The 25,558-nt window shown below is 40.8% G+C and overlaps 1 protein-coding gene across 3 annotated transcripts in view; it reads left to right on the plus strand.

The window, feature by feature from the left end:
* RMDN1 (regulator of microtubule dynamics 1) overlaps positions 1 to 25,211 on the plus strand; it is a 28,759-nt gene extending 3,548 nt beyond the window's left edge. For 2 of the 3 annotated variants that reach the window (XM_045004499.1, XM_045004500.1), the window contains 8 exons: positions 5,812 to 5,899; positions 10,086 to 10,245; positions 11,017 to 11,106; positions 13,154 to 13,209; positions 16,164 to 16,251; positions 19,145 to 19,175; positions 23,184 to 23,317; positions 25,062 to 25,211. In XM_045004499.1, the coding sequence (XP_044860434.1) occupies positions 5,812 to 5,899; positions 10,086 to 10,245; positions 11,017 to 11,106; positions 13,154 to 13,209; positions 16,164 to 16,251; positions 19,145 to 19,175; positions 23,184 to 23,317; positions 25,062 to 25,100 (686 nt within the window). In that variant the 3' untranslated portion in view covers positions 25,101 to 25,211. The remainder of the gene's footprint in view (positions 1 to 5,811; positions 5,900 to 10,085; positions 10,246 to 11,016; positions 11,107 to 13,153; positions 13,210 to 16,163; positions 16,252 to 19,144; positions 19,176 to 23,183; positions 23,318 to 25,061) is intronic. The other variant, XM_045004502.1, reaches the window with a different exon arrangement.
* The last annotated feature ends 347 nt before the right edge of the window (positions 25,212 to 25,558 follow it).

Below are 25,558 nucleotides of genomic sequence, written 5' to 3' on the forward strand. Positions count from 1 at the left end.
TGTCTTCTCCCAGGTATTGAGTTGAGCTTTTTGCCTGAGTGCTGTGTCCTTTAGTGCAGTGGTTCTCAAAGCCGGTACAACGCTTGTTCAGGGAAAGCGCCTGCCGGGCCGGTTTGTTTACCTGCTGTGTCCGCAGGTTTGGCAGTTTGCTGCTCCAGGCCAATGGGGGCTGCAGGAAGGGTGGCCAGCACATCCCTCGGCCCGCGCCGCTTCCCACAGCCCCCATTGGCCTGGAGCAGCGAACTGCGGCCAGTGGGAGGTGTGATCGGCCAAACCTGTGGACGTGGCAGGTAAACAAACCGTCCCAGCCCGGCAGGGACTTTCCCTGAACAAGTGGCGGACCGGCTGTGAGAACCACTACTTTAGTGCATTGTTTCTCAACGTTTTTGATACCAGGGACTGGCTTGCTGCCTTCCTAAACTCTGTCAGGGAGATCTCAGGGACCAGCACTGGTCCACGGACTGGTTGTTGCTTTAGAAGATTCCACTCTTAGGAGCTTCATTTTCCATGAGGTTTTAGAAATAACTAGAAATATTGGGCATATCTTTATTTTTGCCTCCATTTAAGCTATATTTAAGTTAGGCTTCACTCTTTTAATAATTACAGAGTACTGGATTGAAAAAAGTAGCTGTACAAATCTTGCCACTTGATGTCATTTTTAAAGACTATCATAGCTCTGAGCACATTATAAAAGAACCTACTGACAACTTTCTGTACACAATTAAAGCAAAGCAGGAAAAATCAAGTGACCAGAGCCCTTAGGGCAAGTTAGCAGACACCAAGCCAGATTAGAACTGCTCAAAATTCATGAGGAAATAGAAGATGGTGTTTAACAGAGGGAAGAAAAACATTTTAGAAAAGATTTGACTTGACAGCATCGCTTTTAAAATTTCAGTCGACATATTAAATCCGATAAGCATCTACTGACCACTGTGGAGATGAATAGAAAGTTTCCAGCAAACCTAAAATAATTAGTCAGTTACTTCAGCAGTACTGAACTGAATGGTGAATATTGAAAACAGTGGAATTTGAGAGAAAAATGTCATCGCTGTCAGAGGGCCTAATGTAAACTTGAAGCTTGTGGAGAACCAATGGAAACCATGGAAAGCATGTCGATTTTTAAACTTATATGCTTAAGATTGCTTTTGGCCTTGAGGCCCTCTTCGTTATTACATTTATACCTAAAATACTGGACTTAGATATTCTTTATCTGTGGTGAAAATGTTATTGAATTCTGAAGAGACAGTGGCAAGAAAGCAACAGCTAAAGGAACAACAGTAGCTGTATTAAGGGGCTCATGTTACCAGGGTTGGCTCCAGGTCTTTTGCCGCCCCAAGCAGCCAAAAAAAAAAGCCATGATCGCTATCTGCAGCACTTCGCTTCATTCTTCGGCGGCAATTCGGAAGCAGGTCCTTCGCTCTGAGAGGGAGTGAGGGACCCGCCGCCAAAGAGCGGGACGTGCTGCCCCTCTCTGTTGGCCGCCCCAAGCACCTGCTTGCTGAGCTGGTGCCTGGAGCCAGCCCTGCATGTTTCTAGAAGAAGAATCAGAAGGCTGGCTGAAGCAAGCCTTTTCTTATAAGAGAAATCAAAACATTTCCCTTAGGTGTTACCCCAGAGCTACCCAAGGACAATTAAATGAATATTGTCAAAAATAAACTTTTGCCCAAGAAAGGTAAAATCTTTAATAGGTCATGGTCTAGCTCAGTGGTCCCCAACCTTTTCCGGGTGGCAGGCGCCGGACGACGAGCCACCGAGGACCATGGCCGGTGGACAAACATCCGCTGAAATGCCACCGAAAAGCAGTGTCATCAAGAGGCATTGCCGTCGAAATGCTGCCGAAGTAGCATCATCAAGCGGCATCGCTGCCAAAATGCCGCCATTGGGGACCACTGGTCTAGCTCTTCTGTAAGGGTAAGGCAAGTTCTGAGATACTGAGAGCATCTCAGTACTTTGAAATAGGTAAAGAGCATAGTTAACTCAGTCATAATTCCTAACTGCAGTTTTAGTTTGACAAGTCTGTGCTGCATCTGATTCATATTTTATAGAAATATTCTTGTTCTGTGAACTTCTAACAGTCAAAATTAAGGAGCCAAAATGTTGTATTTATATCACATGACTAGCCATTTTATTCTTCATCTCTCTACAAATTAGGCACAGTAAATTGTCATGTGAATATTATATGCAATAAGAGAAATAAACTGGGAAATATTATTTGATAGTTTGTCATTGCTTTTTTTTTTTTTGCTATCAGTGTATTGTAAAATCCACATAACAGCAAATAGCATTGTAAGGCCTACCTCCTTTGATTTTCTGTTTTAGAATCTAATACATGATTGAAAAACAAACAAGCATACATTATTAATACCAAGTAAGTATTTCTGTGTTACTTAAATGCATTTTTATTTTATTAAATATTCTCTGTAAAATATTTTATTACTGCTGTGGAATCCAACTTCTCCCATCAGAGGGGAAACTAATTTAACTCAAATTATTCACAGAAATGTGCTGATATCCTTATAAAAACTCTTGAACAAAAGTCAGTAATCATTTGCTATGTTAGCTTATGCCTTCCTTTATTAATAAAAAGTACAAACAATATTTACCAGTGGTCAACAAAGAAACAGAAGAAATGTTATTTTTAAGCATCTAATAAGGGCAGTGCAAACAATGGAAGAATGAAAATAAGCCGTGAAGTTTTTGAAAGTGTCTCCTTAAATGAATACTTTTAGATTTACCCATCCCATGTTGCCAGTGAAAGATGTTGGAGAGGATGCTCACCACACAATTTAGTTCATAGCTAGGTCTGAGGTTTGGCAGAGTAGACTAGGGATCGGCAACCTTTGGCACGCGGCCCACCAGCACATCCCTCACCCCACGCCACTTCCTGCAGCCCCCATTGACCTGGAGCGGCAAACTGTGGCCAGTGGGAGCCACGATCAGCCGAACCTGCGGACGTGGCAAGTAAACAAACTGGCCGGCCAAAGGTTGCCGATCCCTGGAGTAGATTCTTGACAGCCTTTCTCTCACAGAAAAAAAAATTAGAAAAATTGTATAAGTGAAAATTCAAAACTCTTCAAGGAGATGTACACCAACGGATCTAATAATAGGATATTCACATAAAAATTGAAAATAAGGAAATGGACATTTAAGTACTAGATAAGAACATGAGGAATTAGCCTTTGAAAAGCCAAAAAAATAATTTCATAAAGCACATGTATGAATGGAGGTAAAAACAGAGAAGTCCCTCCCTGTGTACATTAAGAGCAGCACCATAAATTGGAGCTGTGGTGGGAGTGGGGGAAATGAAGTCTCCAAAGCTATATAACATCTTCACTTGAGGAAAGCACCTGGAGTGGGTGGTTTTGACCAAAATATTGTGTGTTCTAGACCCAGATGACCCCTTTACTTATGAAAGTATTCAACTACAAAATTGAAAAAGAAAAATCTCCAGATTAATTTAGGTACAGGCTGACTGTCTTTCAAACCAAATCAAGATTCAGTGAAGGCTTGCGCCTCATGTTCATGCGCCTCATGTTAAAACAGGATTATAAAACTTTCATAAACACTGCAGTTTTAAGGATTGAGAAAGTAATTGTGGCTAGTCCTGTAAAACACAAATGCTTAACTTTGAGTATTTTCATCAACTTCAGTAGATTTTTCATATCTTAAAGTTATACATCTATGCAAATGTTTTTGTTAGAATCAAAGGGCCTAAATTTGTATATTTGGCTTGGAAGAGGCTTTGTCACATGGAAGACTTTAGTAGAATAATAAGCATAATTGAAGAGTTAAGAAGAAGAAAGCTAGATACTGGGAAGGCGTATGACCAGGGTGAAGTTTCCTTCTAGTAACAATTTAAAAACCCAACAATGGTTGGATGTGGTCATTCTTTTAAAAAAAATCATTAAATCAAAATATAACAAACCTATGGCAAAAATAGAATTATCAGATGGAACTTAGGAAGAGGAACCTACGCAAGCTACTCACATTATTTCATGTCTTTTATTTATGATAGAGGTAGAACCCTTCAACCATATTTGGGATATCAGTTTGTAGAACACAACTATGTTTTATTCACATAATTACCATGTGGTGTGAATGAGTCTTATCCCACCATTTCCATTATCAGAAATTTAAACTTTGGAAGGTTATGATACAGAATTAATATGGGGGAAAAGCAAAATGTTAAACTTATTATTTGGGATAGCAACACCATTGAAGAGAAAACACAAATTAAAATTGTTACCTTTTAAGATATTTAGTGAATATTAAACTCCTTAATATTATGAGTGAAATTGAATTAAACAACTCTGGTAGCCAAAATATGGAAAAAAATCCTAGAGGATAGTACAGCTTCTAACTTTCCAGGTTGAAAATGTGGAGATACATTCATTTTTAACATATTTATCTTTTTTACTTAAATCCAACCCATGACAGTTTCAAAAACACTAACTTCATGTATTTGCTTGGTGCGGGATGATAAACAATAAGAATGACCAGACAAAGACCTATATCTTCATAAATAAGACCTAGGTATTTATTATTATTATTATACAGAATGGGGGACTTACAGTTACTGGGAATACAGACTGTGCTAAACCTATTTAGGAACCTACAAAGTAAACCTGGAAGAGCTCTGTGGGAGAAAAATGTGGTATTAAAAACAAAAATGTATGACGCTCTAGTTTTAAAAACCAGGTGCTTGTGCAACTGCTAAGGGCTTAATTCAGCAAAACTTTGATAAAGTGGCAAGCTGGACTGAAAAGCCCAATTTTGGTTCATTTAATAAAATTTTCTCCAGTTTCATTGTCTGTGGCCTCATGCATGTTTCAGTACTACTTTGATTACCACTGTAACTGTGGAGCCCTTATCTCTGATTGCCAGAACCCACAATATTTTAAAAAGCATTATATCACTGATGTATCTTAATACTTTTGAATTATTTATATGTGCTGCTGGTTATATACAAAATAATGATTTAAAACTGAAAACATAGGTCACCCTGCAACAAATTATGAAGAAAATACATGGAAGGATCAGTCCAATACTAAGTGACCCTTGCTGCGTTCATCCACTTTGCCTTGCTATAATTCAGTCCCTGGCCTACCGTGTTCCGATCACTTAGGATGTGTCTACACTGTGACTGGACATCCTTGGCTAGCCTAGGTCAACTGATTCAGGCTTGTGAGGCTTGGGCTAAAGGGTTGTTTAATTGCGGTGTAGATATTTGAGTTCCAGAGCTCAAGCTCCAGCCCGAGCCGAACCTCTACACTTCAGTTAAACAGACCCTTGGCCCGAGCCCAAGTCAGCTCTCCCAGGCAAGCCGTTGGTTTTTAATTGCACTGTAGAAAAGTCCTTATTCATCACCAAAAACTAAACCAAACATTTTCTGTTCTGTCATTGTGAGGTCATCAGACTAACATTCTAAAATTCTGTTACACTTCTAACACTGTCTGTTGCTAAGGGCTGTTTTATAGTTTCATAGAGTAATATTTTTTTAATGTTTCTCCCAGAAGTTGTTCATTAAAAATAAACAAAGCTGGTACAATTCTGTATCCCATGGCTGCTAAAAGTTAGTATAGCATAGGTAACCAATTTGAAATTGGAAACACTTGATATTTGTTAGGAAATAGTTGTTTGACCTCATCTTAGTGCGGATTTTTTTTGTGTGCTGATTTTTTTTGTTTCAGGGTACTTTGGCTAGCAGCCAGTTGGATTGTTGTACTTTGAAATATTGTTGCTGATCTGGTAGGCTATTGTATTTATTAATCTTTTTGTCTTCTCTTTCAACCATCCCTACCCCTTTTGAAGTTGAGGAAATCATAGAGCAAGCAGACTACCTTTATGGGAGTGGAGAAACCAAAAAGCTCTATCAATTGCTGACCCAGCACAAAAACAGGTATTTCACTGTATTGAATATCCCCACATGAAGCGCTCCTTTATCAGTTCATGTTAACTAATACAGCAAGTATGATAGCACTGAGCACCCAGCTTGCACCTTTTTGCAGTAAGAGAGAAAATCTGAATTTTCTTCCCTTTCAATGTAGAAGGAAGGACCTGGTTCATAGGCTCAGTTTGGGCAGCAGAGGGTTAGCACTCTGATAGCTTTTTCATTGGCATAGGGCCCCTGAGAATAATGTTCTTATAAGAAAGTTGGTGGGCACTCCTCCTGCTTTCCCTAGTATGTGTTAGAAGGTTAAATACAGACTCTAGTGTGCAAGTATTCTAGTAGAGATGTGGGACAGAGAGCAGTAGTATTGCTTCATCCTAATCCTCCTAGCAACTGAATGGCATGTCTGTGGAGAGGAGGTGGTCACTGTGTTACAGAGATGACAATGTGTTTGCTACTGTACAAAACACACCTGCTGGCCATAGGCAAATAGAAATTTTGCCAGCATGAGTGGACTGAGTCGGTTCTGACTCCTTTTCTGGAGGGGAGGGAGAAAGAAGAGAACAGAGCAGTTCAAGTGTCCCAGCTCCTGTAACAGAAGTACAGGGAACAGAGCAGCCTTTGAACCTCTTGCTCTTTTTCAGTAAGAGAAGAAGGTGATAGAAAGCAGAGTGGTAGGACCAACTGTTCTTTTGTGCTAGGGGTGAAGGAGGAGCAGAGAGGCTTGGACCTGAGAAGAGGAGGAGCAGAGTGGCTCATACGGAGAAAGGAGCCATGCAAAGAAAAGGGGTGGGTGGCAGGGAGAAGATTTCGCTAATGGGGGAGAGAGGGACACCTAGAATTCACTAATGGAAGCTAGAGAAGTGGGAGAAGACAACCAGTATTTATGTATTATTAAATCAGGGAAAGAGCCCAAATTTCATGTATTGAGGCAAAAATTCTCCCAACTCTAGGAACATTCCTGCTCTTTTTCACTGTACTGCTCACCATCTTTTCCCTTCTTACTTTTATTTCGCTTCTGCCAAGGAAGGGGTTTTTGACCACAGAGAATATTACTCCTGCCCATACCTTAGTTGGACAAAAAGAATAAAAAAAACATTGTGCAGACATTGTACAGGACCATGTAAAAGAAAAAGCAGAGAACCCTCTGAGGTTTTTCTTTAGAATGCCCTCCTTCAGGGGAAGGGGTGGCTGGCTGGCCGTCTCTTTCTTGTGGATTAGATGTACCCCAGGGGCTTTATGGAGGAACCTTGAGAGCTGGGCTGGGTTGTTTCCACCTCATCAGAAGGGGAAAGGAGTGGTCCCAGAGAAACACCAAGTCATAAGGAAGCTGAACATTTTCTTAGGAGGAGGCATGTAGGCACAAAAATTATAGGAACAGCTTGGAGACTGAGTCACTTAGTTCTATGCTAGGTCAGTACCTAGAGCAGAACTATCCAGTAAATAGATTAGTAATGCCATATTTAATACCTTGCCCAAAAAAAAATTGTATTGAGGTTCTAAACTTAACTATCATTTGTTTGACAATGTGTTAGAAACTGCCTGTTTTCTGACACCCCGCATTCCTATTTCTAGATTCAGCGTCTCACAATAATCGCTGACTTTTGAAACATTCATAAATTGTTATTGAATCTTAGAGTTCAAAATAGAAAACTTTAGGCAGCGTATCAAAACAGAGGAATTGTATTTAACTAACAAACTCATTGATACTGAGATCTGTCATCTTTGTAAAATGCAGTGAATACCAATGGCACAATAAAAATCTGTGTATATGCAGTCAGGTGACTAATAAAGCCTTTCTAATGTTTGTCATTTTGCTGTGTTAGACAGTATATGTCCCATTTAGTTATTGGTAACACCTATAAGGGGAATCATAACTCTCCATACTCAGAGGAGCAACATAGGTGCCAGAATTCTGTTTGTAGATAGTGATTAAGAAATTTACAAAAATAAAAGTACACATCTTTTTCTCATTAAAGATATCAACTATACTTTTACGTAGTCCCAATTTTGTGTTTCATAGAATATGGCTGGCATTCCAGTAAACTATGAAAGTTGCATCAGAGTTGGTTGAATGAGCTGAACAGGACATTTGTCTTGTTGTTAAATTATCGTGTGTTATTCCTTCTCTTATAAATTGTTTCTTATATTTTCAGTCTGTGCTGTTTCCCATCTTTTATATTATTATGTGCTCCCATTGTATCCAGTGCTCACTGAAGTTAACTAGGAACCCATTATTAAATGAGCAAGTTCGTTGTGAGGTCACATGCTTAGGAGGAGTCTGTCACTGCCTGTAGTGCTGTTCAATTGTAGGGAAATAACGATCGATTTGGAGAGTAGCGGAATAAGAACAATAATAGGTATGAAAGATTACCATGTTTATTATAATATTATATGCCTTCAGCGGTTTCTGGTAGGTGCTTTTTGTGTGTTTAAAATATTTCTTCTGGGTAGTTATCTACTAGGGAGTTGTCAGGAGGTGACTTGTGGTAGCAGTTACTAAGATAACTCATACGTATAAAAACTGATCTATGTAACATTTGCCCTCACTTTGCTTTTGGCCTCTTTGACGTGTGCAGGTATTAACATCAGAAAATAAGTGTGAAGTGACCAATTGTCACTGGGGTTGAAACAGGTTTTTTTTTACCTATAACTTTCTCATTTCTTAAAAATGATCATATTATGTATTGGGGTGGGGAGAGGCACTTTAGACCTTTGGAAAACGGGGGCTTTAGAGAAGTCAGGAATATGCATAATACTAAGCACAACTAGAAAGTGAACAAGAATCACATAATCAGTCTGCACTATTATTTGTATAGCATCACCAATGAACAAGACACTTTACAAGAAGTGCATGGTGTCTAACATAATAGAGTTCTCTCCTTCAAGCAATTTATAGTCTAAAGTCACAGCCTGTACAGTGCAACACAGCAATCCAAAGTAATGAGTGATACTAAGTTTGGAATGCTTCCTGGAACAGGTTTTTAAGAATTTTTTTAAAGAAAGGGATGAATGGTATGAAGGAGGTGAGGGGACTGCTATAAGAATTTGAAGCAGCATGAAAGATAGCACAAAGGCTACAGTGGGTAAAGGAGATGGAGAACAGTTTGAGATGAAGTACACGGTGTCAGTAGAGAGTAGAAGGGGATGGGTGGGCATAAGAAGATATATAGGCAGAGTGGAATTATGGAAGTTTTTGAAAGTATAGCATCTAATTGCAAATCTGATACAAAGAACAGTGGAAGGTAGAGTAGATACTCGAGTAGGTGGGGTAACATGGTCAGAATGGAGGATAATCTTGACTGCTACATTTTGGATGGCCTGAGTTAGGAAATGGGAAGGCCAGCAAGAAACAGGTTGTGTTAGGTTTTAAAGATAATTGCACAGATTGTATATTTGTTTATTTAAACCATTAAGTGCATACTACTGTAATTAAAGTGCATATGTTGAATCTGAGTAGTTATACAAAGGGTAAATACTGCTATTCTGAGGGGAGCAGGTTTTAAAGGTTGTATGTGCAGATCATGGGACCATATAAGTATCAGGTCCTTAGAATAAGAATTTCAAAAAAAATCCATATTTAACTTTCACTCTTTGTATTTGTTGTTTTCACTCTTGGGTTTAGTCAGTTTCACTTGCACAGTGCTGCAGTGTTTTGAGTTCTAACACTGTAGGAAACTGTTTACATGACACAATCTTTCCATTGAAAGTTTTTAATGATGGACTGAAACATTTTTATTTTGAACTTTTGCAAGTGCTTATATTAGCCTATAGCGATATGGTTAATATATAATACTGCATTCACTGCTGAAACCAACTGAATATTGGAAAATATATAGTTTGGGTCAGAAATAAATGTTGCTTTCTTTATTTTCCTTCCTGTCTCTTTAGCTTAATGGTACTATATGTGAATTTGCATCAATTTTAAAAAAAGAAAAGCTGCTTCCTATGGAGCCAATAGGAGTATTGCTTCAAAGATCAAAAGAGTACTGCCAAAGTTTCTTCAGCAAATCCGCTGTGACTGCGATCTTGTATTTGTTGGATTCAGCCTTTCGTTGCACGTGGTATAGAATTACACATAGTACAAGATTACGTTAATGCTAAGCTGAGCTGTGTAGTAAGTGATTGATTTAAGACCTGCACTTGCTTTGTAGACAATACAAGTCTTAATCATTAATATTTCTGTTATAACTAGTGAGGATGCGGAGATACTATGGCGTCTAGCACGGGCCTCACGTGATCTAGCCCAACTTAGTAGCACCTCTGCAGAGGAGAAAAAGCAACTGGTTTATGAAGCTCTTGAATATGCAAAGAAGGCACTGGAGAAAAATGAATCAAGTTTTGCAGTACACAAGGTGAGCCATTCAAAGTAATTTAATTGAAATTTTGCTGTCCTTTATCCTTACATCTGGCAGTAGAAACAGGAGTGACTGTGATTCTGCTGTGACCTTTACAGCTAGAAGGTTAGCTGGCAAATTTGTATGCTGCTTTCTTCAACGCACAATTTGTTAATTTTTTAGCTGAGACCCAGGAGAATTTGATGGCAGCTTTCTAAGAGGACCAGCACTTGGATTCTTGCCGATTAAATCAAACTCTCATATGCAGAAAATGGTTAGCTCTGTCCACAGGACCACAGAGGCAGCTGATTGGTGAGAGTTCTTGGTGCTGAACTATTCCCCCTTTATCAGCCTGGAAAGTGCATCACAGATCCATTCTGTTGCCTCTGTGCCATGGTAGTGAGTCTGCTGCAAGTTCCCAGGGTTCCTGGGTCTGTCCTCCTTTTCTCCTGTTCCTCTTCTCTCCTCAGTAGCACCAGACCCAGACCTTAGCAGAGGAATAACTAAGTACAATCAGTGTTGTTGCCAATGCAAGTTATTGATAGTGAGGCACTGGCTCCTCCCATGGCTGCGGTCAGCTGTGATGAGGGAAGGTTCCTCGCACCATTTAAATTATCCATTATAATTACAGTTTTCATAACTAAACAATAGTGCTAATTAATCAACACTTCAATAAATCCTTGCTTTTAAAATTTGAATAATATTGTTCTGATCACTTGGTGGTGATAATTTTATTTTAATTAGAGCTATTAAATATTCTTTTAATGACCTGTTTTGTTTTGAATTTAGTGGTATGCAATCTGCATTAGTGATGTTGGAGATTATGAAGGAATCAAGACTAAAATTGCAAATGCATATGTTATCAAGGAACACTTCCAGGTATTGTAAATAAGCATATTTTTAGTACGATAGCATCATTATATTTCATTTTCAAACAATGAATCATAGAATATTAGGGTTGAAAGAGACCTCAGGAGGTCATCTAGTCCAACTCCCTGCTCAAAGCAGAACCAATCCCCAACTAAATCATCCTAGCCAGGGCTTTGTCAAGCCGGGCCTTAAAAATCTCTAAGGATGGAGATTCCGCCACGTCCCTGGGTAACCTATTCCAGTGCTTCACCACCCTCCTAGTGAAATAGTGTTTCCTAATATCCAACCTAGACCTCCCCCACTGCAACTTGAGACCATTGCTCCTGTTCTGTCATCTGACACCACTGAGAACAGCTGAGCTCCATCCTCTTTGGAACCCCCTTCAGGTAGTTGAAGGCTGATTTTTCCCCCCTCCACACACACACACACACACACACACTCTCTTCTCTTCTGCAAACTAAATAACCCCAATTCCCTCAGACTCTCCTCGTAAGTCATGTACTCCAGCCCTGTAATAATTTTCATTGCCCTCCGCTGGACTCTTTCCAATTTGTCCACATCCTTTCTGTAGTGGGGGGACCAAAACTGGATGCAGTACTCCGGATGTGGCCTCACCAGTGCTGGTTTTCACATGCTGGGTGACAGCCCCCAGAAGGGTGAGTCACCAGCTGTTTTCTGGGGTGAACAATTGCAATTCTGCGTCTGATCTCCCAGTCATATCAGTTTTCTCAGCAACCTGCAAAATGATCCTCAGGCACCAGAAGTGTCAGTGTGGGTTACAAAAAATAGATAAACGAGGGCAAAATTAGCCCAGCAATTGAAACTTAATCAACAACTCTTTTGCCTGCGTTCCCTCACTAACTTTCTCAGTGGGCTCGTGTGCACATGGAATGAGAGGTGATGTAATTTACGGCAGGGCTGTATTTTATCAGAGCCTTTGGCACAGAGAATGTTTTCAGTTGGTTAATTAAAGGCTAGTCTTACCTGCTTGTTGCACTTGGAGGAGGTAAGGCCGTAAGAAGCATCTTTCCATGCAAGCCTGTGTGCAGAGAGCAGGCTAAGATCACTCCTTGTGTTCAGATAGTTGTAAATCCTCCACGCCCAAAGTAGTGTAGTCTGCCAGCTAGGCTGTATCCTGCTCCCTCAAATCAGTTACTATGTATGCTGCTGTCAGAAGCATGTGCTAGTACACCACTTCTTTCTAAAAGTTGCAGCAGAGCCCTACTGTGCATCTTCCAGGGACACATAGTGGTGTCTGTCACATTATGGGATGCAATCCAGACCAATGAGAGGTTGTGTCACCACCTTTCCTGTAACTCTGGGTGCCTGAGATGCCCTGCTGCTGTGGTTCATGACCTGAATGTTAGCAGACAAGCATGCAGATCAAATGAAAATAATATCTTTGTGTAGCTGTGAGCATTGGGTTCTTCAGTTGCTTTCCATTAAGATAAAAAAATCTCTGAATAGAAGGTGAGGACTGTTGAACCCTATATGAGCTTCTGAAACTAGTAGAATATATATAGGCTTGAGCTTTGCTATTGCAAAGTGAGTACATCATCTTAGAATGGTCTTTGGCTGCTGAGTGTCGTCATGGGCTCTTTCAGTGCAAATTGTAGCTACTGAAGGCCAAATATAGGAGAAAATACAGCTCAGTAAAGACCTGCTGAGTCTTCACGTGATTTTACTTTCTCTCAGAAGCTATATCAAAATCTTACAACACAGCCTCGTAGAAATGGTTAGTAACTAGAGCTCAGTCACTAAAAAAAGGATTCTAGCTCTTCAAAGGTCAGAGGAAACAAAGCTAAAAATTACTATTCAATGTTCTCTTAATAAGTTAAACTGACATGATCAACCACTTGAAAAAAGCCAGCTGGCTTATTAGGCATAAAGATAAGGAGCTCAGACTAGATTGTGAATACCAAATACTGTACCTCCCTGCGGTTGTTTGCATTTCACACAGATGAAATAGCAGGAGACAACTATGGGTGCATTTTTTGGTGTTCTTAAGCCAGATCTGGTGAAACAACCTTTTACATCTTTTCTTTTTCCTTGCTAGAAGGCCATTGAACTGAATCCTAAAGATGCTACCTCAATTCACCTTATGGGCATTTGGTAAGACTGATAATTTCTTCAAACCAGAGTTAGCTTGTGACAAAAAAGAAAAGCACTAGCACTTTTATTTGTAGGTGGAATATAAAATGTTTGAGCAATGTTAAATTGCAGAAATTTGTAGAGCAGCTAAATGGCTTGAAATCCACTCATGAAAATCTCTTGAAAATTGTCCTGAGTTATTTGAAAGACTCTGGCCATCCAAGTTTTAATATAACTCAGAAGATGAAACTAACTGCTCAGTGACCTTGTTTAGTTCTAGTTCTTTGGAATGCAGAAGAATAAGTTGCAGACTTCAGTTTATTTTCACAGCAGGCAGCAGAAATTGAGGACACTATTAATAGTGTTTCTGAGTGTCTGCCTCAGAGGTGTTGGGAGAGTCAAATCTGTAGTGCCTTTTACCATTCATTTCAAAAGAGCCAGAATTTAAAATTTAAATGTATACTATGAATTAAGGTGCTTGCAAAGACTGGTGTGAGGGCAGATGGGACGGATTGATATTCTTAAACAAAAAGCTTACACTGTCATGCTATGTAAATATGCCATTACATTTTTAAGAACTCTCTGATTTTTTATTTACTTTAGCATTAATGTGAGTCTGAAAATGTAGATGGAATGAGAATCAATCTGATTGTCACTGCCCATCACTGATGAATGGGAGGTGAAGAGCTGGGAATTTAACTTTAGTACACACACCACATGTTGTGCAGAAGCACCTTGGCTGGACATCTGGCACCTTTTCTCTGTCAGTGAGTGTGTGTGCATTAGATGCATCAGTCAGAGGAAAGCATATGAGAGAGAAGCTGTGAAGGAGAGAGAGGGAGAGAGAGAGAGCTAGCCTGAGAAATACAGGAGACAGAAAAAATCCATTCTACCAGAAAAATTGGGGCCAGCCATGACCTGTATAGCCACATGGGGGCTCCCTTTCCCCATTCCCATTGTCTCATTGCTTTTTCTGAAATGTTCTCACATGGTATCGAAAGCTTGTGGCATGTTTTGAGTCCAGTTGCAGCACTTCCTCCTCCTTTTTCCAGATCTGTCAGAGAGCCCAAAGCCACTTCAGCCCTGTACAAGAAATCTTTAGAATGCCATAGTATGTCTACACTGAAAAAACCCACCAGCAGCAGTGAGTCACAGCCTGGGCCAGCTGACTTAGGCTCACGCTACTGAGTTAAAAATACCAGTATAGACATTTCTGCTGGAGTGGGAGCCTGGGATCCGAGATCCACCCTTGTTATGGTGTCTCAGAGTCCAGGCTCCAGCCTGAGCAGGAACATCTGCACTGCTATGTTTAGTCCCACAGCATGAGCACCACAAACCAGAGTCAGTTGACCCAGGCTCGGAGACTCGCTGCCGAGTCTGGGTTTATTTTTTTATTTTTCTGTGTAGACGTACCCACAGAAGATGGTGAAAATGAAGAGGATAAGAATGGATTTGTAGAATCAGTTCCAAGTTCCAACAACTGCTCCTTGCTATGGCTTTATTTCTGGTCTCCCTTGGGAACCTAACAAGCTCCAGCTTGCCACCCTAAGTTTTTTATGATCTTTCCCTGCTTGCTTTTCCTAAGTTACAGCCTGTCTGAACCACTAGCTCCAAAGTAGCCTGACTTCCTGGAATAGTCTGAGAACTTATTTTTCTAGGAGCAGAGGCAGCAACTGTTGCCACCCAGCACTCTGCGGGAGCCTACGGGCCAGCTCTGAGGCAGCCTCTTGTCGTTCCGATGTCTAGAAGGGGTAGGAAATGCCCAGCTAGAGCCCCGTGAGCCCGACTCAGTTGACCCAGGAAAACTGTAGGGAAAAGCTGAGAAGAGGGAATTGTGTGTCACTGCTTGGGTAGTGAAGTGCTGCCAAGTTGTATTGTTTTTAAAACGTTCTGAGAATTGGGAGTCCCTACATTCCTATCACAGATTTGGGATTAAAAATCTCAATCAATTATTGGATCAGTTCCTTCCTGTTGCTCCCCTTCTGTTTCATCCTGCAGTGACATCACAAGTGTTTGCCAATAGCATTCTACCAAAGCTTTGCTACTGTATCCCATTTGGGTGTCTGCTTTCCAACACTCAGGCTTCTAGACCTTTACCACATCTGTTCCCTCCCCCTCCCCCAGAAATCAGGGTGCATGTACATATGAGGAATTTCAAACATTGTTTTCTTAGCAAATCAAGGCTAGTCGTGAGTTCAGATGTGTTTCTGGAATATGGTGTTACAAACGTTAGCAAACTTTACATGTTACAAACTTTACATGTTTAAAACTCTTTACAAATATTAATCCTGACAGTTGCCCCATAGGCAAGTAATGACTATTTCCATTCTGCAAATGGGGAAACTGAGGTAGGGAACAGGGACTTAGCCAACTGGCAGAGCCAGGATTAGAACTCAGGAGTTTGACTCGCAGTCCCGTGCTCATGGCTGTAGAACATGCAGGCTCTCAAGAGTACTATTGTTTGGGAGGGGGGTTAATTAAGTAATCAAGAGGGGCAAGCTAATGTTTAGGTCAGGCTGTCGTTATTCAGTTTTATATGGTTATTACAAAAATTTCCAAATGCATCCAGTATATGGTTAAATCACTACAGTACAAGCCATAAGGCTGGAGCTGGTTGGAGTGATAGCTTTAACTCCTTGATTTTTCTCAGTAAATTCAAGCTATAGGCTATATTGTAAACTTCGTGCTAAAAGTTGGATTTTTATCTTTATTATGCATTAGCGCTCAACTTCTTTAGCAGAGTGGCTATGTCTTCTGCAACAATTGTTTCAAATTCTTTTTTAATTTAAGTATCTTATTGTTATTGTAACTACTGATTCAAAAACCAAGTCATATCATTGCAATTATTCACAATTGTGGATTCTTGGCAGGATGACAAACTTTGACACTTGGGGGTCCTTCAACTCCCCAAAAGTATGAACCTCAAAATAAAGGAGAAATGTGAAATATATAAAACCTTTTTGCTTTTGCTCCAGGTGTTACTCATTTGCTGAAATGCCATGGTACCAAAGCAAAATAGCTGCAATGCTATTTGCAACACCGCCAACCTCCACGTATGAAGAGGTACTATATATAAATACTTGTTCCCCATAGACTTTTCTTAGCAAAATAAGAAGCCATTAACATGTACTAGTAATAATTGTCCTAATAAAGCTCACCTCCCAGAAGTGCTCAGAATGATGAACAATACAGGTGCAGTCATATACAAAATTGTACTGATGGATTAAATATAGATTTGGAGCTAATGAAGTTGCCTTGTTAGAAATGTGCAAGATTCCATGTAAAAACAACAAACATTAATTGTTTCTTCTCAAGTCAGGCCTTGCTTAGAACAGTCACAAAGTGACTAATGACATTATCTGGCAAATATCCTTTTGGACTGTGGGGCTCTGAAAGCTTGATATTAGGTCCATAAGAAATACATGCAGAGACTAGGGTGAAAGCCTCCAATTTATTTTCCATTGATGGCATACAGTAAAAAGGAGCTATCTTAGTTCATGAGCCTATTGAACTACCTTCTCTCAAATTTGGATGATTTAATGAGATGCACACACAAGGGGCCGCTGAGAATTAGCCTCCAAACCACCACATAGCACATAAAGTGGTGCATACTCAGAGACAGATTACCATTAGGACAGACCACAGATAATTGTCTGTCTAGATTCCAATGCAGCTCTCTTCACCATGATATCTGAGCACCTACATATTATTGGACGTGATATTCAGTATTTTTATTTTCATTTCCTTCTATGAAAATAAAATGCTTCCCTCTGATTTTGTCATTTTTCATTAGCAAATATTTCCTCTTCATCTTCTTGACTGTTTAACTACTTGAGTTTTCCTCCAGATTGAACTTGAGGTATCTTTGTCCTCCACGGTCATGTGATTTTTGTTTTTATATCATATTTTATCATATACATGTAAAGGTGCCCGTCTTAATAAGATCTAGGAGCCAGTATTATTTCCCTCCTAGGTTGGTTGGTTGGTTTGTTTTGGTAGTGTATGAAGAAACTGAGGTCCAGAGAGTTTAAGTGACTTGCCCGAGGTCACACAGGAAGTCTGTGTCATAACCAGTTCTCCTGACTCCAGGAGCTTTTAAGTACTAGAGCACATTGCCTGCTGTGTAAGGGCTTGCCCACACAAAGAGTGTGCAACAAACTGGGATACAAATCTACCTCACGCTTGCCTGAGATGCACTAGTGTTGGTGTGAATCATGCGGCCTTGCACTAGAAGTTGCCTACTTCGATTTCAGAGTGGGGTAGATAAAAGGGAATTTTTCATGCACGGCAACAGTGTCCACACAGACAGTATGTGGCAGGCTAGTACAAGGTAGATTTGCTCCCCAGTTTGCTGTGCACTAAGTATTCATATAGACAAGCCCTCATGTACTTAGAATAGTGGTGGCAGAATTGTTTTCAGCCTAATCCAGACAATCTGTGACTGGCTTTTTTTTTTTTTTCCTATTCAACTATGTAACTTTGGTCCGAGTTAGCTTAGGGACCCCCAAAAAACTATTAAATCACACTAAATCTGTTACACTTTTAGTTGAATAACTTGGTTTTGAAAATCCCATCAGGCCTTGCTCTTAGCAAATCTAAGTTCCTGCAGCTGTGTTCAGGTTTTCTGTTGGAACAGGCAAATTTTTGGCCATAACCTCTACTAAATAATGTCTCCCCCCCCACTACCTAAAAAAAAAAAAATCACTAGGAAAGCAGCTGCAAGAGTTTTGCTGCCTGCAGAAAGTTAATTTTTGTTGCTTGAGTTTTGATTAAAAAAGCAAATAGGCCTTTGCAACTGAAAATGAAGCTTATAAAGTAGTCACTAAATCTCACTCCTCAGAAGAATAAATCCAAAATGGTAACCAGGATTTCACAGTACTGCTGAATTCTGCAAAACCAGGCACTGGGTTTTGTAGTACTCTAAAAATGAATAGAGTATTAAGTATGTTGCAGTGTCAACTCCACCCTTACTGATGTCAGTATGTTGCTGAAAATAGATTTCTGCAACATCAGCACAAAGAGCATTTTGTGGATTCTTAGCAGCTTTTTCAAAAAATAGTTTTTAGACAGTACTTTCCCTGTAGGTCATTAACAATGAGCAAAAATACTTAGTATGTGATGTCTGTTTATTAAATGAGATAGTGGTTCACTCTAGCACAGTAATAACTAGTGCCAACAAAAGTTGTGAGGTGCTAAGCCAGGGGTAGGCAACCTGTGGCATGTGTGCCAAAGGCGGCACGTGAGCTGATTGTCAGTGGCACTCACAGTGCCCGTGTCCTGGCCCCCAGTCCCAGGGGCTCTGCATTTTAATTTAATTTTAAATGAAGCTTCTTAAACATTTTAAAAACCTTATTTACTTTACATACAACAATAGTTTAGTTATATATTATAGATATATAGAAAGAGATCTTCTAAAAACATTAAAATGTATTACTGGCACGTGCAAGCTTAAATTAGAGTGAATAAATGAAGACTCGGCACACCACTTCTGAAAGGTTGCTGACCCCTGTGCTAAGCCAAGGAATAAATGGATGTGTAGACAGAAATACTCTCAAACCATTAGGGTTGGAGCACAGGAGTGTGATAGGGTGGAGAAGCTTGTATGGCCCTTGTCAGTGCTGATCCTGCTGTGTGTGTGTAAGAAGGACTTCGGTCTTCAATGCCTTCAACTTGGTACTTTTAAAAGCATTATTTTGAGTGGTGAATTTCAAAACAAATATACATCTAGAATATATTTCTTCACTTGTTCTGAGATCAGTCCAACTTTGTGGTAGTTAAATATATATTATAAGGCTGTTTGTCTCTGTGTTGTGTTGACAATAGATAACCAACAGTATCGCTTGATTTAAAAAAAACACAGCCTTCTTGTACAGGTGAGTGTTCTCAGGAACAAATTAACTCTGGACTAAAAGTCATTCAGCATTGCATTACTAACTTAGACCCTTATCTTTTCCAGGCCCTAAGTTACTTTCACAAGGCTGAAGAAGGTAATTTTTGTATAGTTTGTTTGTAGGTGGAATGAGTCTCTTGCCCATGGTGAATCAAAACAAGCAAGCAAATATCCAGGGGTTAAACATGTAGTAGCATATGTACTGTTGAAACATAGGTTCAAGGTCCCTGGCCGCACCACTCAGCTCATTAGACCGAAGTTATATGGCAAGCTTTTCCCTCTTCCCCCCTCTTTATGCAGCAGAGCTGTGGTGAATTATGATATGATGATTTTAACCAATTGCATAGTTATTCAGTTTGATTGAAATATTTCTATATAGTGAAATGTATGCATACCACTTGTAGCAATGCAATATTTCCAGTTATTTATGGTAGTTCCAGTGGGCAACATTTGAAAAAGCAAAGAACCAGTTCAGACAACTTCTCTTTCTTACTCATGAGTAGAGTTGGTTGGGGGGGAAAATCTGCAGAAAGTCTTATTTTGCAACCAGCTCTACTTGTGCATGAAATGAATTAGGAATTACATTGCTTCTCACCAGAAGCTGAATGGAAACTTTTCCTTTCCTTCCTTAAGGGTCAGCTTAAATACAACTGGGAGCAAAGACTGTCTCCTGACAAAAGGAAATCTTTTTGAAATTTTTCTCCCTGTTACCGGAAGTGGAGAAACAGTAGCTGGGCCCAGAGAGGGAATGATTTACCCAGTACAACCTGACTAGCAGCTACTGAATTGTAGCTTGCTCAGTTGCAGCTAATTATTTAATCTGAGGCTTCTTTGAAAAAGTCTTTCCACCACAGCTAGAAAGACAGAACACCCGCAACTAACTAAAATATGTCCCCCCATTCCATGTCCGTGTCCCCCCCCCAACAAGTAAAAATATCCCTGAGAAAAATCAGCCAACAAATGAAAATATCCCCCACAGGCTTTTTACCCCAACAAGAGAGGCAAGCCAGAACCACTAGGGACTCCACTATTGATATCTTACGTAGAACACATTAATACTACAGTGATGGGCAGCAGCAGAACCCCCTGAAATAGATTATAGATAAAGCACTGAATTAGAAGTCTGGAGAGAGTTAATATAGGCAGGAGATTGTGATGGTGGATGCACAATTTTAGGAAGAAAATACCAAGAACTGGCTATAAAGAGAATTTGGTTGTTTTTAAGTAATTGAGGGAAATTCTGGCCTGTGTTTTGGTTGGTGCCTGTTAGAATGCTTAAAAGAGAAGATTTATCTTCTGTTTTGCTACTGTTTGACTTGCCACTTTAGCCTGTGACTTGTCTCCCCTCTTCAAGAGTCTGTCTGCACTGCAATGTAGGCCCAGGGTTAGTAGAACTTGAGGTGTCAAGTCCTAGGTTAACAAACCAAGGTCTGAGGGTCTGTACTCTGTACTCTGGCCCTTTGTGGGAAAACTTGACTGTCCAGAGGACAAAGAATGTCAACCCATGGGATTATTGCGACAGACTCCCAGACCATGAGTCCAGTGTGGCTGCAGCCACGTAGCAAAGCAGTGGCTTGAACCCTGAGTCCTGGACCCTCACCCCTCATGGGTTCTTGGGACCCTAGAGACAAGCTCTGGGTTAGCACGATTTGTGTGTAGACAGAAGGTGGTTTAGGCTTAAGCCTGAGTTTGAACCCTGTATTTATACTGCAGTGTAGACATACCCTACCTGGCTATTCGGTTTAACTGTGTGTGCAGATGCTAAGACCTGCAGGAGAGAAGGTACTTAGAAGTTGCTGAGTTGTGTCTCTCACCCTCACCTTAGCACAGCTGAAGTCCCACTCCAGCTCTGAGAGAAGATCTGAGTAGACTTGTGATCATTCTTGTTGTTATGCTGTCCTCATTCTGGATAAATCTCCCTGTTACTGCCTCCTGGCTTTTGTCCATTTAAGAGATGAAGCACAGGAAACTGACTGAATTCCCCTTAGTGCAGAAACCGAACAGAGAGACAGCATGAAGACAAAAAACAGGATGTAGAGAAGCTGAAATGCAGAATGTGACCATGGTTTTGTGGATTTACATGGCAAACAAGGATTTATGCAGTAGTTCGACAAAGTTAAATTACATGCCCATGTAATTTACTGTGGGGGGGGGATCCATATCATGTGTTTATAATCAGTAGGAAGAACTTTATCATTCAGTACTGCACGTTTGATACATGGCATCTTAGGTTTTTCCCTTTGAGTTGCTTTTTATTAATTCAAGCTCCTGGAAAGACTCATTATATGAAAAAGTTATAGATTAAGTCAGCAAACACCACTGACATCAAATAAGCCAAATTTGTACTTGCAGCTATGACGTTCAGTTTTGAAATGTGGGCCTTGTCAAAGAAAAAGAAGAATGAGGAGAATTATTTACTTTTAAAAAAAGGAAGCCTGGCAAATATGAAGTGACTTTTTGATGGAAGTAAGAATAAGGCTGGCAGCAGGCCTGGTGGTTAGAACAGGGGACTGGAGTAGAACATCCTGGTTCTATTCGCAAGCCTGCTGCTGACTTGCTGTGGGATCTTAGGCAAGCTAACCCTGTCTACCTGTTTCCCCAGTTTATAAAGTGATGTTTGCCCTTCGGAGGAAAGGTGAACACAGTGGCCACCTCTTAATAGCAATCCAGACATTAACAATTTCTGGTTAATAGCAACGTTTGGCTGAGAACCAATCCCGTCCCATTGGCGTTAATTTTATTAAGATTTGGGTATTGGCCACAGGGATGCCTCTTATTAACAACTTTTTGACATGCCTTCCCTGGCTGCAGCCCCGCAAACATTCCTGCAGCTGGGAGGGGAGGTTGCAAGCAGGGAGGTAGTGGGGAGGAGGGGTGCAGCCCTCTTGCTGGGGCTTTCCATGAGGAGCGGGGGCCCACAAGGCTGCACTCTGCCTCTCTGTGCTCTCCAGCCTGTGCCCAGGCATGGCAGTGGGAGCCTGTGCTCAGCAATTCCTTCCCAGGCTGCAGCCTCCCAAACCTTGTGGTTGCTGCCCTGCCCTCAGCCTCCCCTCCCAGCCCCAGGCAGGTGTGCAGGGCAAGGTAGCGTGCATGTCTTGGTCCTTCCTACCCTGGCTGCACCCTAGCCAGCAGGTTTGCGGGGCACCAGCCAGAAAAGCAAGTCCCAGCACTCCTTGCCCTGGCTGCAGCCCTGCAAAGCTGCCTTCCATTTATTGGCAGCCTATGGATAATAGCGACTTTTTGCTGGGAACTAAGAGGTTACTAATAAGCGGAATCTACTGTAATTTTGTTGAATGTCATCATTATTCTCAGCCCTGTAGGATACTCGGAGAAAACACTTTCTGCCCGGAAAGCTTATGTTGTAAAGTCTATGGCCCAAATAGACACGCTGCACAGACAGCACAGGCCTTGAGGAGTGTTTGAACCAATGAAAATCCTCTCTTACAAGATGGAAGGGGGGTTTTTTGTTTCCCTTTTCTAAAAATACAGATTCCCATCAGTACTTTCTTTGATGATGTCAAAATTTTCTCCCCTCCTTCTCAGGCCTCAGCTGCACCAGTGTTACCTATGTGCACCTCACACCCATGGCTCCTGGAGCCGAGGAGAAAGTGTTACTGAAATGAGCTATAAGCTCCTTTCTTCCCTTGCACATGCTGAATTTGAGATAGGTCCACCTGGATGCATTGCAGCAATAAAGGCACAAGGAGAGGAGCCACTGATGCTGGCTGTAAACTCCCTCTTTCCCTGTATTCCAGTGGCAAAATTAATTTCCATATCAATGAAAATTAACTGAGATGGCTGCATAATTTGGGTCTGTTGGGCACCAGAATACACAGGGCCCAACACAGCAAGTGAAAACTTTACATTAGTTCCAGTGTCAATGGTTCACTCCTGTTTGAGCCAAAAATATAACTGCATTAAGTAGTTTGAAAGTGTAAATATTTCAGCAAGTCACAATATCTAGTGCTCTGGGTTGTACGCCATGCTCACTACAGTCCTCATTTAAAGCCAGAAAGAATGTCTCAAACCAGTGCACAGTTGCTTTTTGTCTAAAATCAGTATAATGAGGCAAAAATGTCTTTCCCTCTTCTGTCACTTTATATAGCGGATCCAAACTTCTACAGCAAAAACTTGCTGCTTTTGGGGAAGACATACTTGAAGTTAAACAACAAAAAGATGGCCCTCTTGTGGCTAACAAAAACCAGGGATTATCCGGCACATACGGAGGAGGATAAACAGGTGGGAAAAATAAGAACTGTCGTAATGTAAGTATGTGGAAACCAACATGCATGGCACTTTGGTGGCTGAACATCTGTAAAAATCATTTGACTAAATTGTAGTTCTGGAACTACTTTTGGATCGCATCCAGGCACCAACAAATCGTAATGTGTTAATAATTTTTCTGAATCTTTGCCTCTCGGACCCAGTAATCTATTACAACAAAAAAAACCACGAGATTTTATGGTATTAACACTTGTCCAATCTCACTGCTCCTATTATAAATACCCAAGTTTTTGTTGGAGCTGAAGAGACACTAGGATTCAAGAGTTTCTGTTAGAGAATGTACTACCAGTAGGTATAGATAAGAGTTCTATGTTCAGCTGCTAAAGATAATTCTGATACCAGGATTATCTCCTCAGGGCTCCAGGCAGTGTTTTATCTAGCAAACTCATACACATATCCTTCCCACCCCAAACCCCACAACTACTGAGAACTGTAAAGCTACATTCACTTAACTGTACAAACAGGATTCATCTCAGAACAACCTGGTAGTAGGGCATTTTGAACAGGGAGCCTCTTGCAGAAATCTAATTTACAAGCAAAGAACAAACTTCCTTTTCTGCTAGAGGCTCTCTCAGTCTCTGATACATTGAGTCTTGTTTAGCACTTAGCCTGGTGTCTGCAGGGAGAGCCTACTGTGACAGATAAGCTTATTTGTCCCTTGCTGAGTCATGGCACTCAGGACCTGTTGCTTGCATATCATCTGAGGAAGCACTGACATTTCAGTAGCGTTTTGAAAGTATGGACTGAACCCCAGGAATGTCGGGAGACTTTCAGCATTGAAGTGGATTCCTGTCCAACCCATGAAGTTGCTTTGAGTTTCATAGGTTCTGCTTAATTGTTAAGGGATATAGAGGCCCTGGAGCAAAATATGCACTTCCACTGTACACCATCTACTTGTATGGGGTTAGCGTGAGGAGGACAAAGGAGTGCCCTGTTAGTTCCGAACAATGGGATAGGAAAGTCAGGTCTGGATCCCAGTTAAAAACTTGAATGAATCCGTTTCAAGTGGCTATATCAAGATGAGAATTAAACACACACAACAATGTGGCCTTCAGTCTCATTGAGGGCTGTAGGGTGTGTAACCTCACACAGACTCAGAAGTTAAAAATTGTGAACAGTTTATTCCACCGTGTGCAACAGATTGCCACATGGCCGTGCGTATGCTGCACACAACTACTAGTGTAAGTCCAGCTTCTTATAGCCAGGATTACTAAAGTACTGAATGATGGAGTGGCAGGCCATGAGTCCCAGAAACACTGCTGACCTCACAAACTTGCCCGTTAGCTGTTTGTTGGCTCTGAAACATCTGACTTAGTTACTGTCAGTGATGGGATAACAGATCCACCTGGTGCTGCTTTATTATGGCAGTTCCTATAAGTAAGTGCTAATTGTTTCTGCTATTGTGTATGAAGAGTTAGTGTGTATAGTAAATGAATGTTTAGAGAGGAAGTACTGCAGCTGAGGGACTAGGGCTGGGAATCAGCGGAGGGCGAAGTTCCATTCATGGTTGTGCTATGAGGGTCCTGTATGATACTGGGTAAATCACTCAACTTCTATATCCTGGTTTCTACATCTTTAAGATAACACTTGTCTTGCAGGGAATTGTGAGGCACTTGGATAGAATGGGCACAAGTGCTATAGAAAAGCCTGTAAATAATACCATTGTTCTGTTCACTATCACTTTTTTTTTTAATTTTAGGTACAGAAAGAAGCTGTGGAACTGCTCAATTCTATATGACAAGAACTAAACTATTAAGAAGAAACTACAGTAAATGTGACTAAAGCACAGGACAAAATACCCAGAGCTTGTTCTACTGTGGCTGTTATTAAAATTAAACTTGTCACCTTACTACTGTATATCTTTAGTAAAAAGCTGCTGTCAACTACTAGATACATATTGTGATGGGGCAAGGCCAGATGGCTATAGTAAAGCAGTGAGGAACAGGTATGTTAGCCCCAGGCTAAACAAATCCCTGGTACCGTGGTAACCAAATGGCAGTTGCTCCAAGTTAATCAAGACACCTGGGGCCAATTAAGATCTTTCTAGAAGGCAGTGGAGATAGCTACATTGATTGGGCCACCTGAAGCCAATCAAGGGCTGCCTGGAACTAGTTAAAAGCCTCCCAGTTAGTCAGTGAGGGGTGCATGTGAGGAGCTGGGAGCAAGAGGCACAAGGAGCTGAGAGTGAGAGAGTGA

Source organism: Mauremys mutica, chromosome 2, assembly GCF_020497125.1.
Source record: "Mauremys mutica isolate MM-2020 ecotype Southern chromosome 2, ASM2049712v1, whole genome shotgun sequence".
NCBI classification, from domain to species: Eukaryota; Metazoa; Chordata; order Testudines; family Geoemydidae; genus Mauremys; species Mauremys mutica.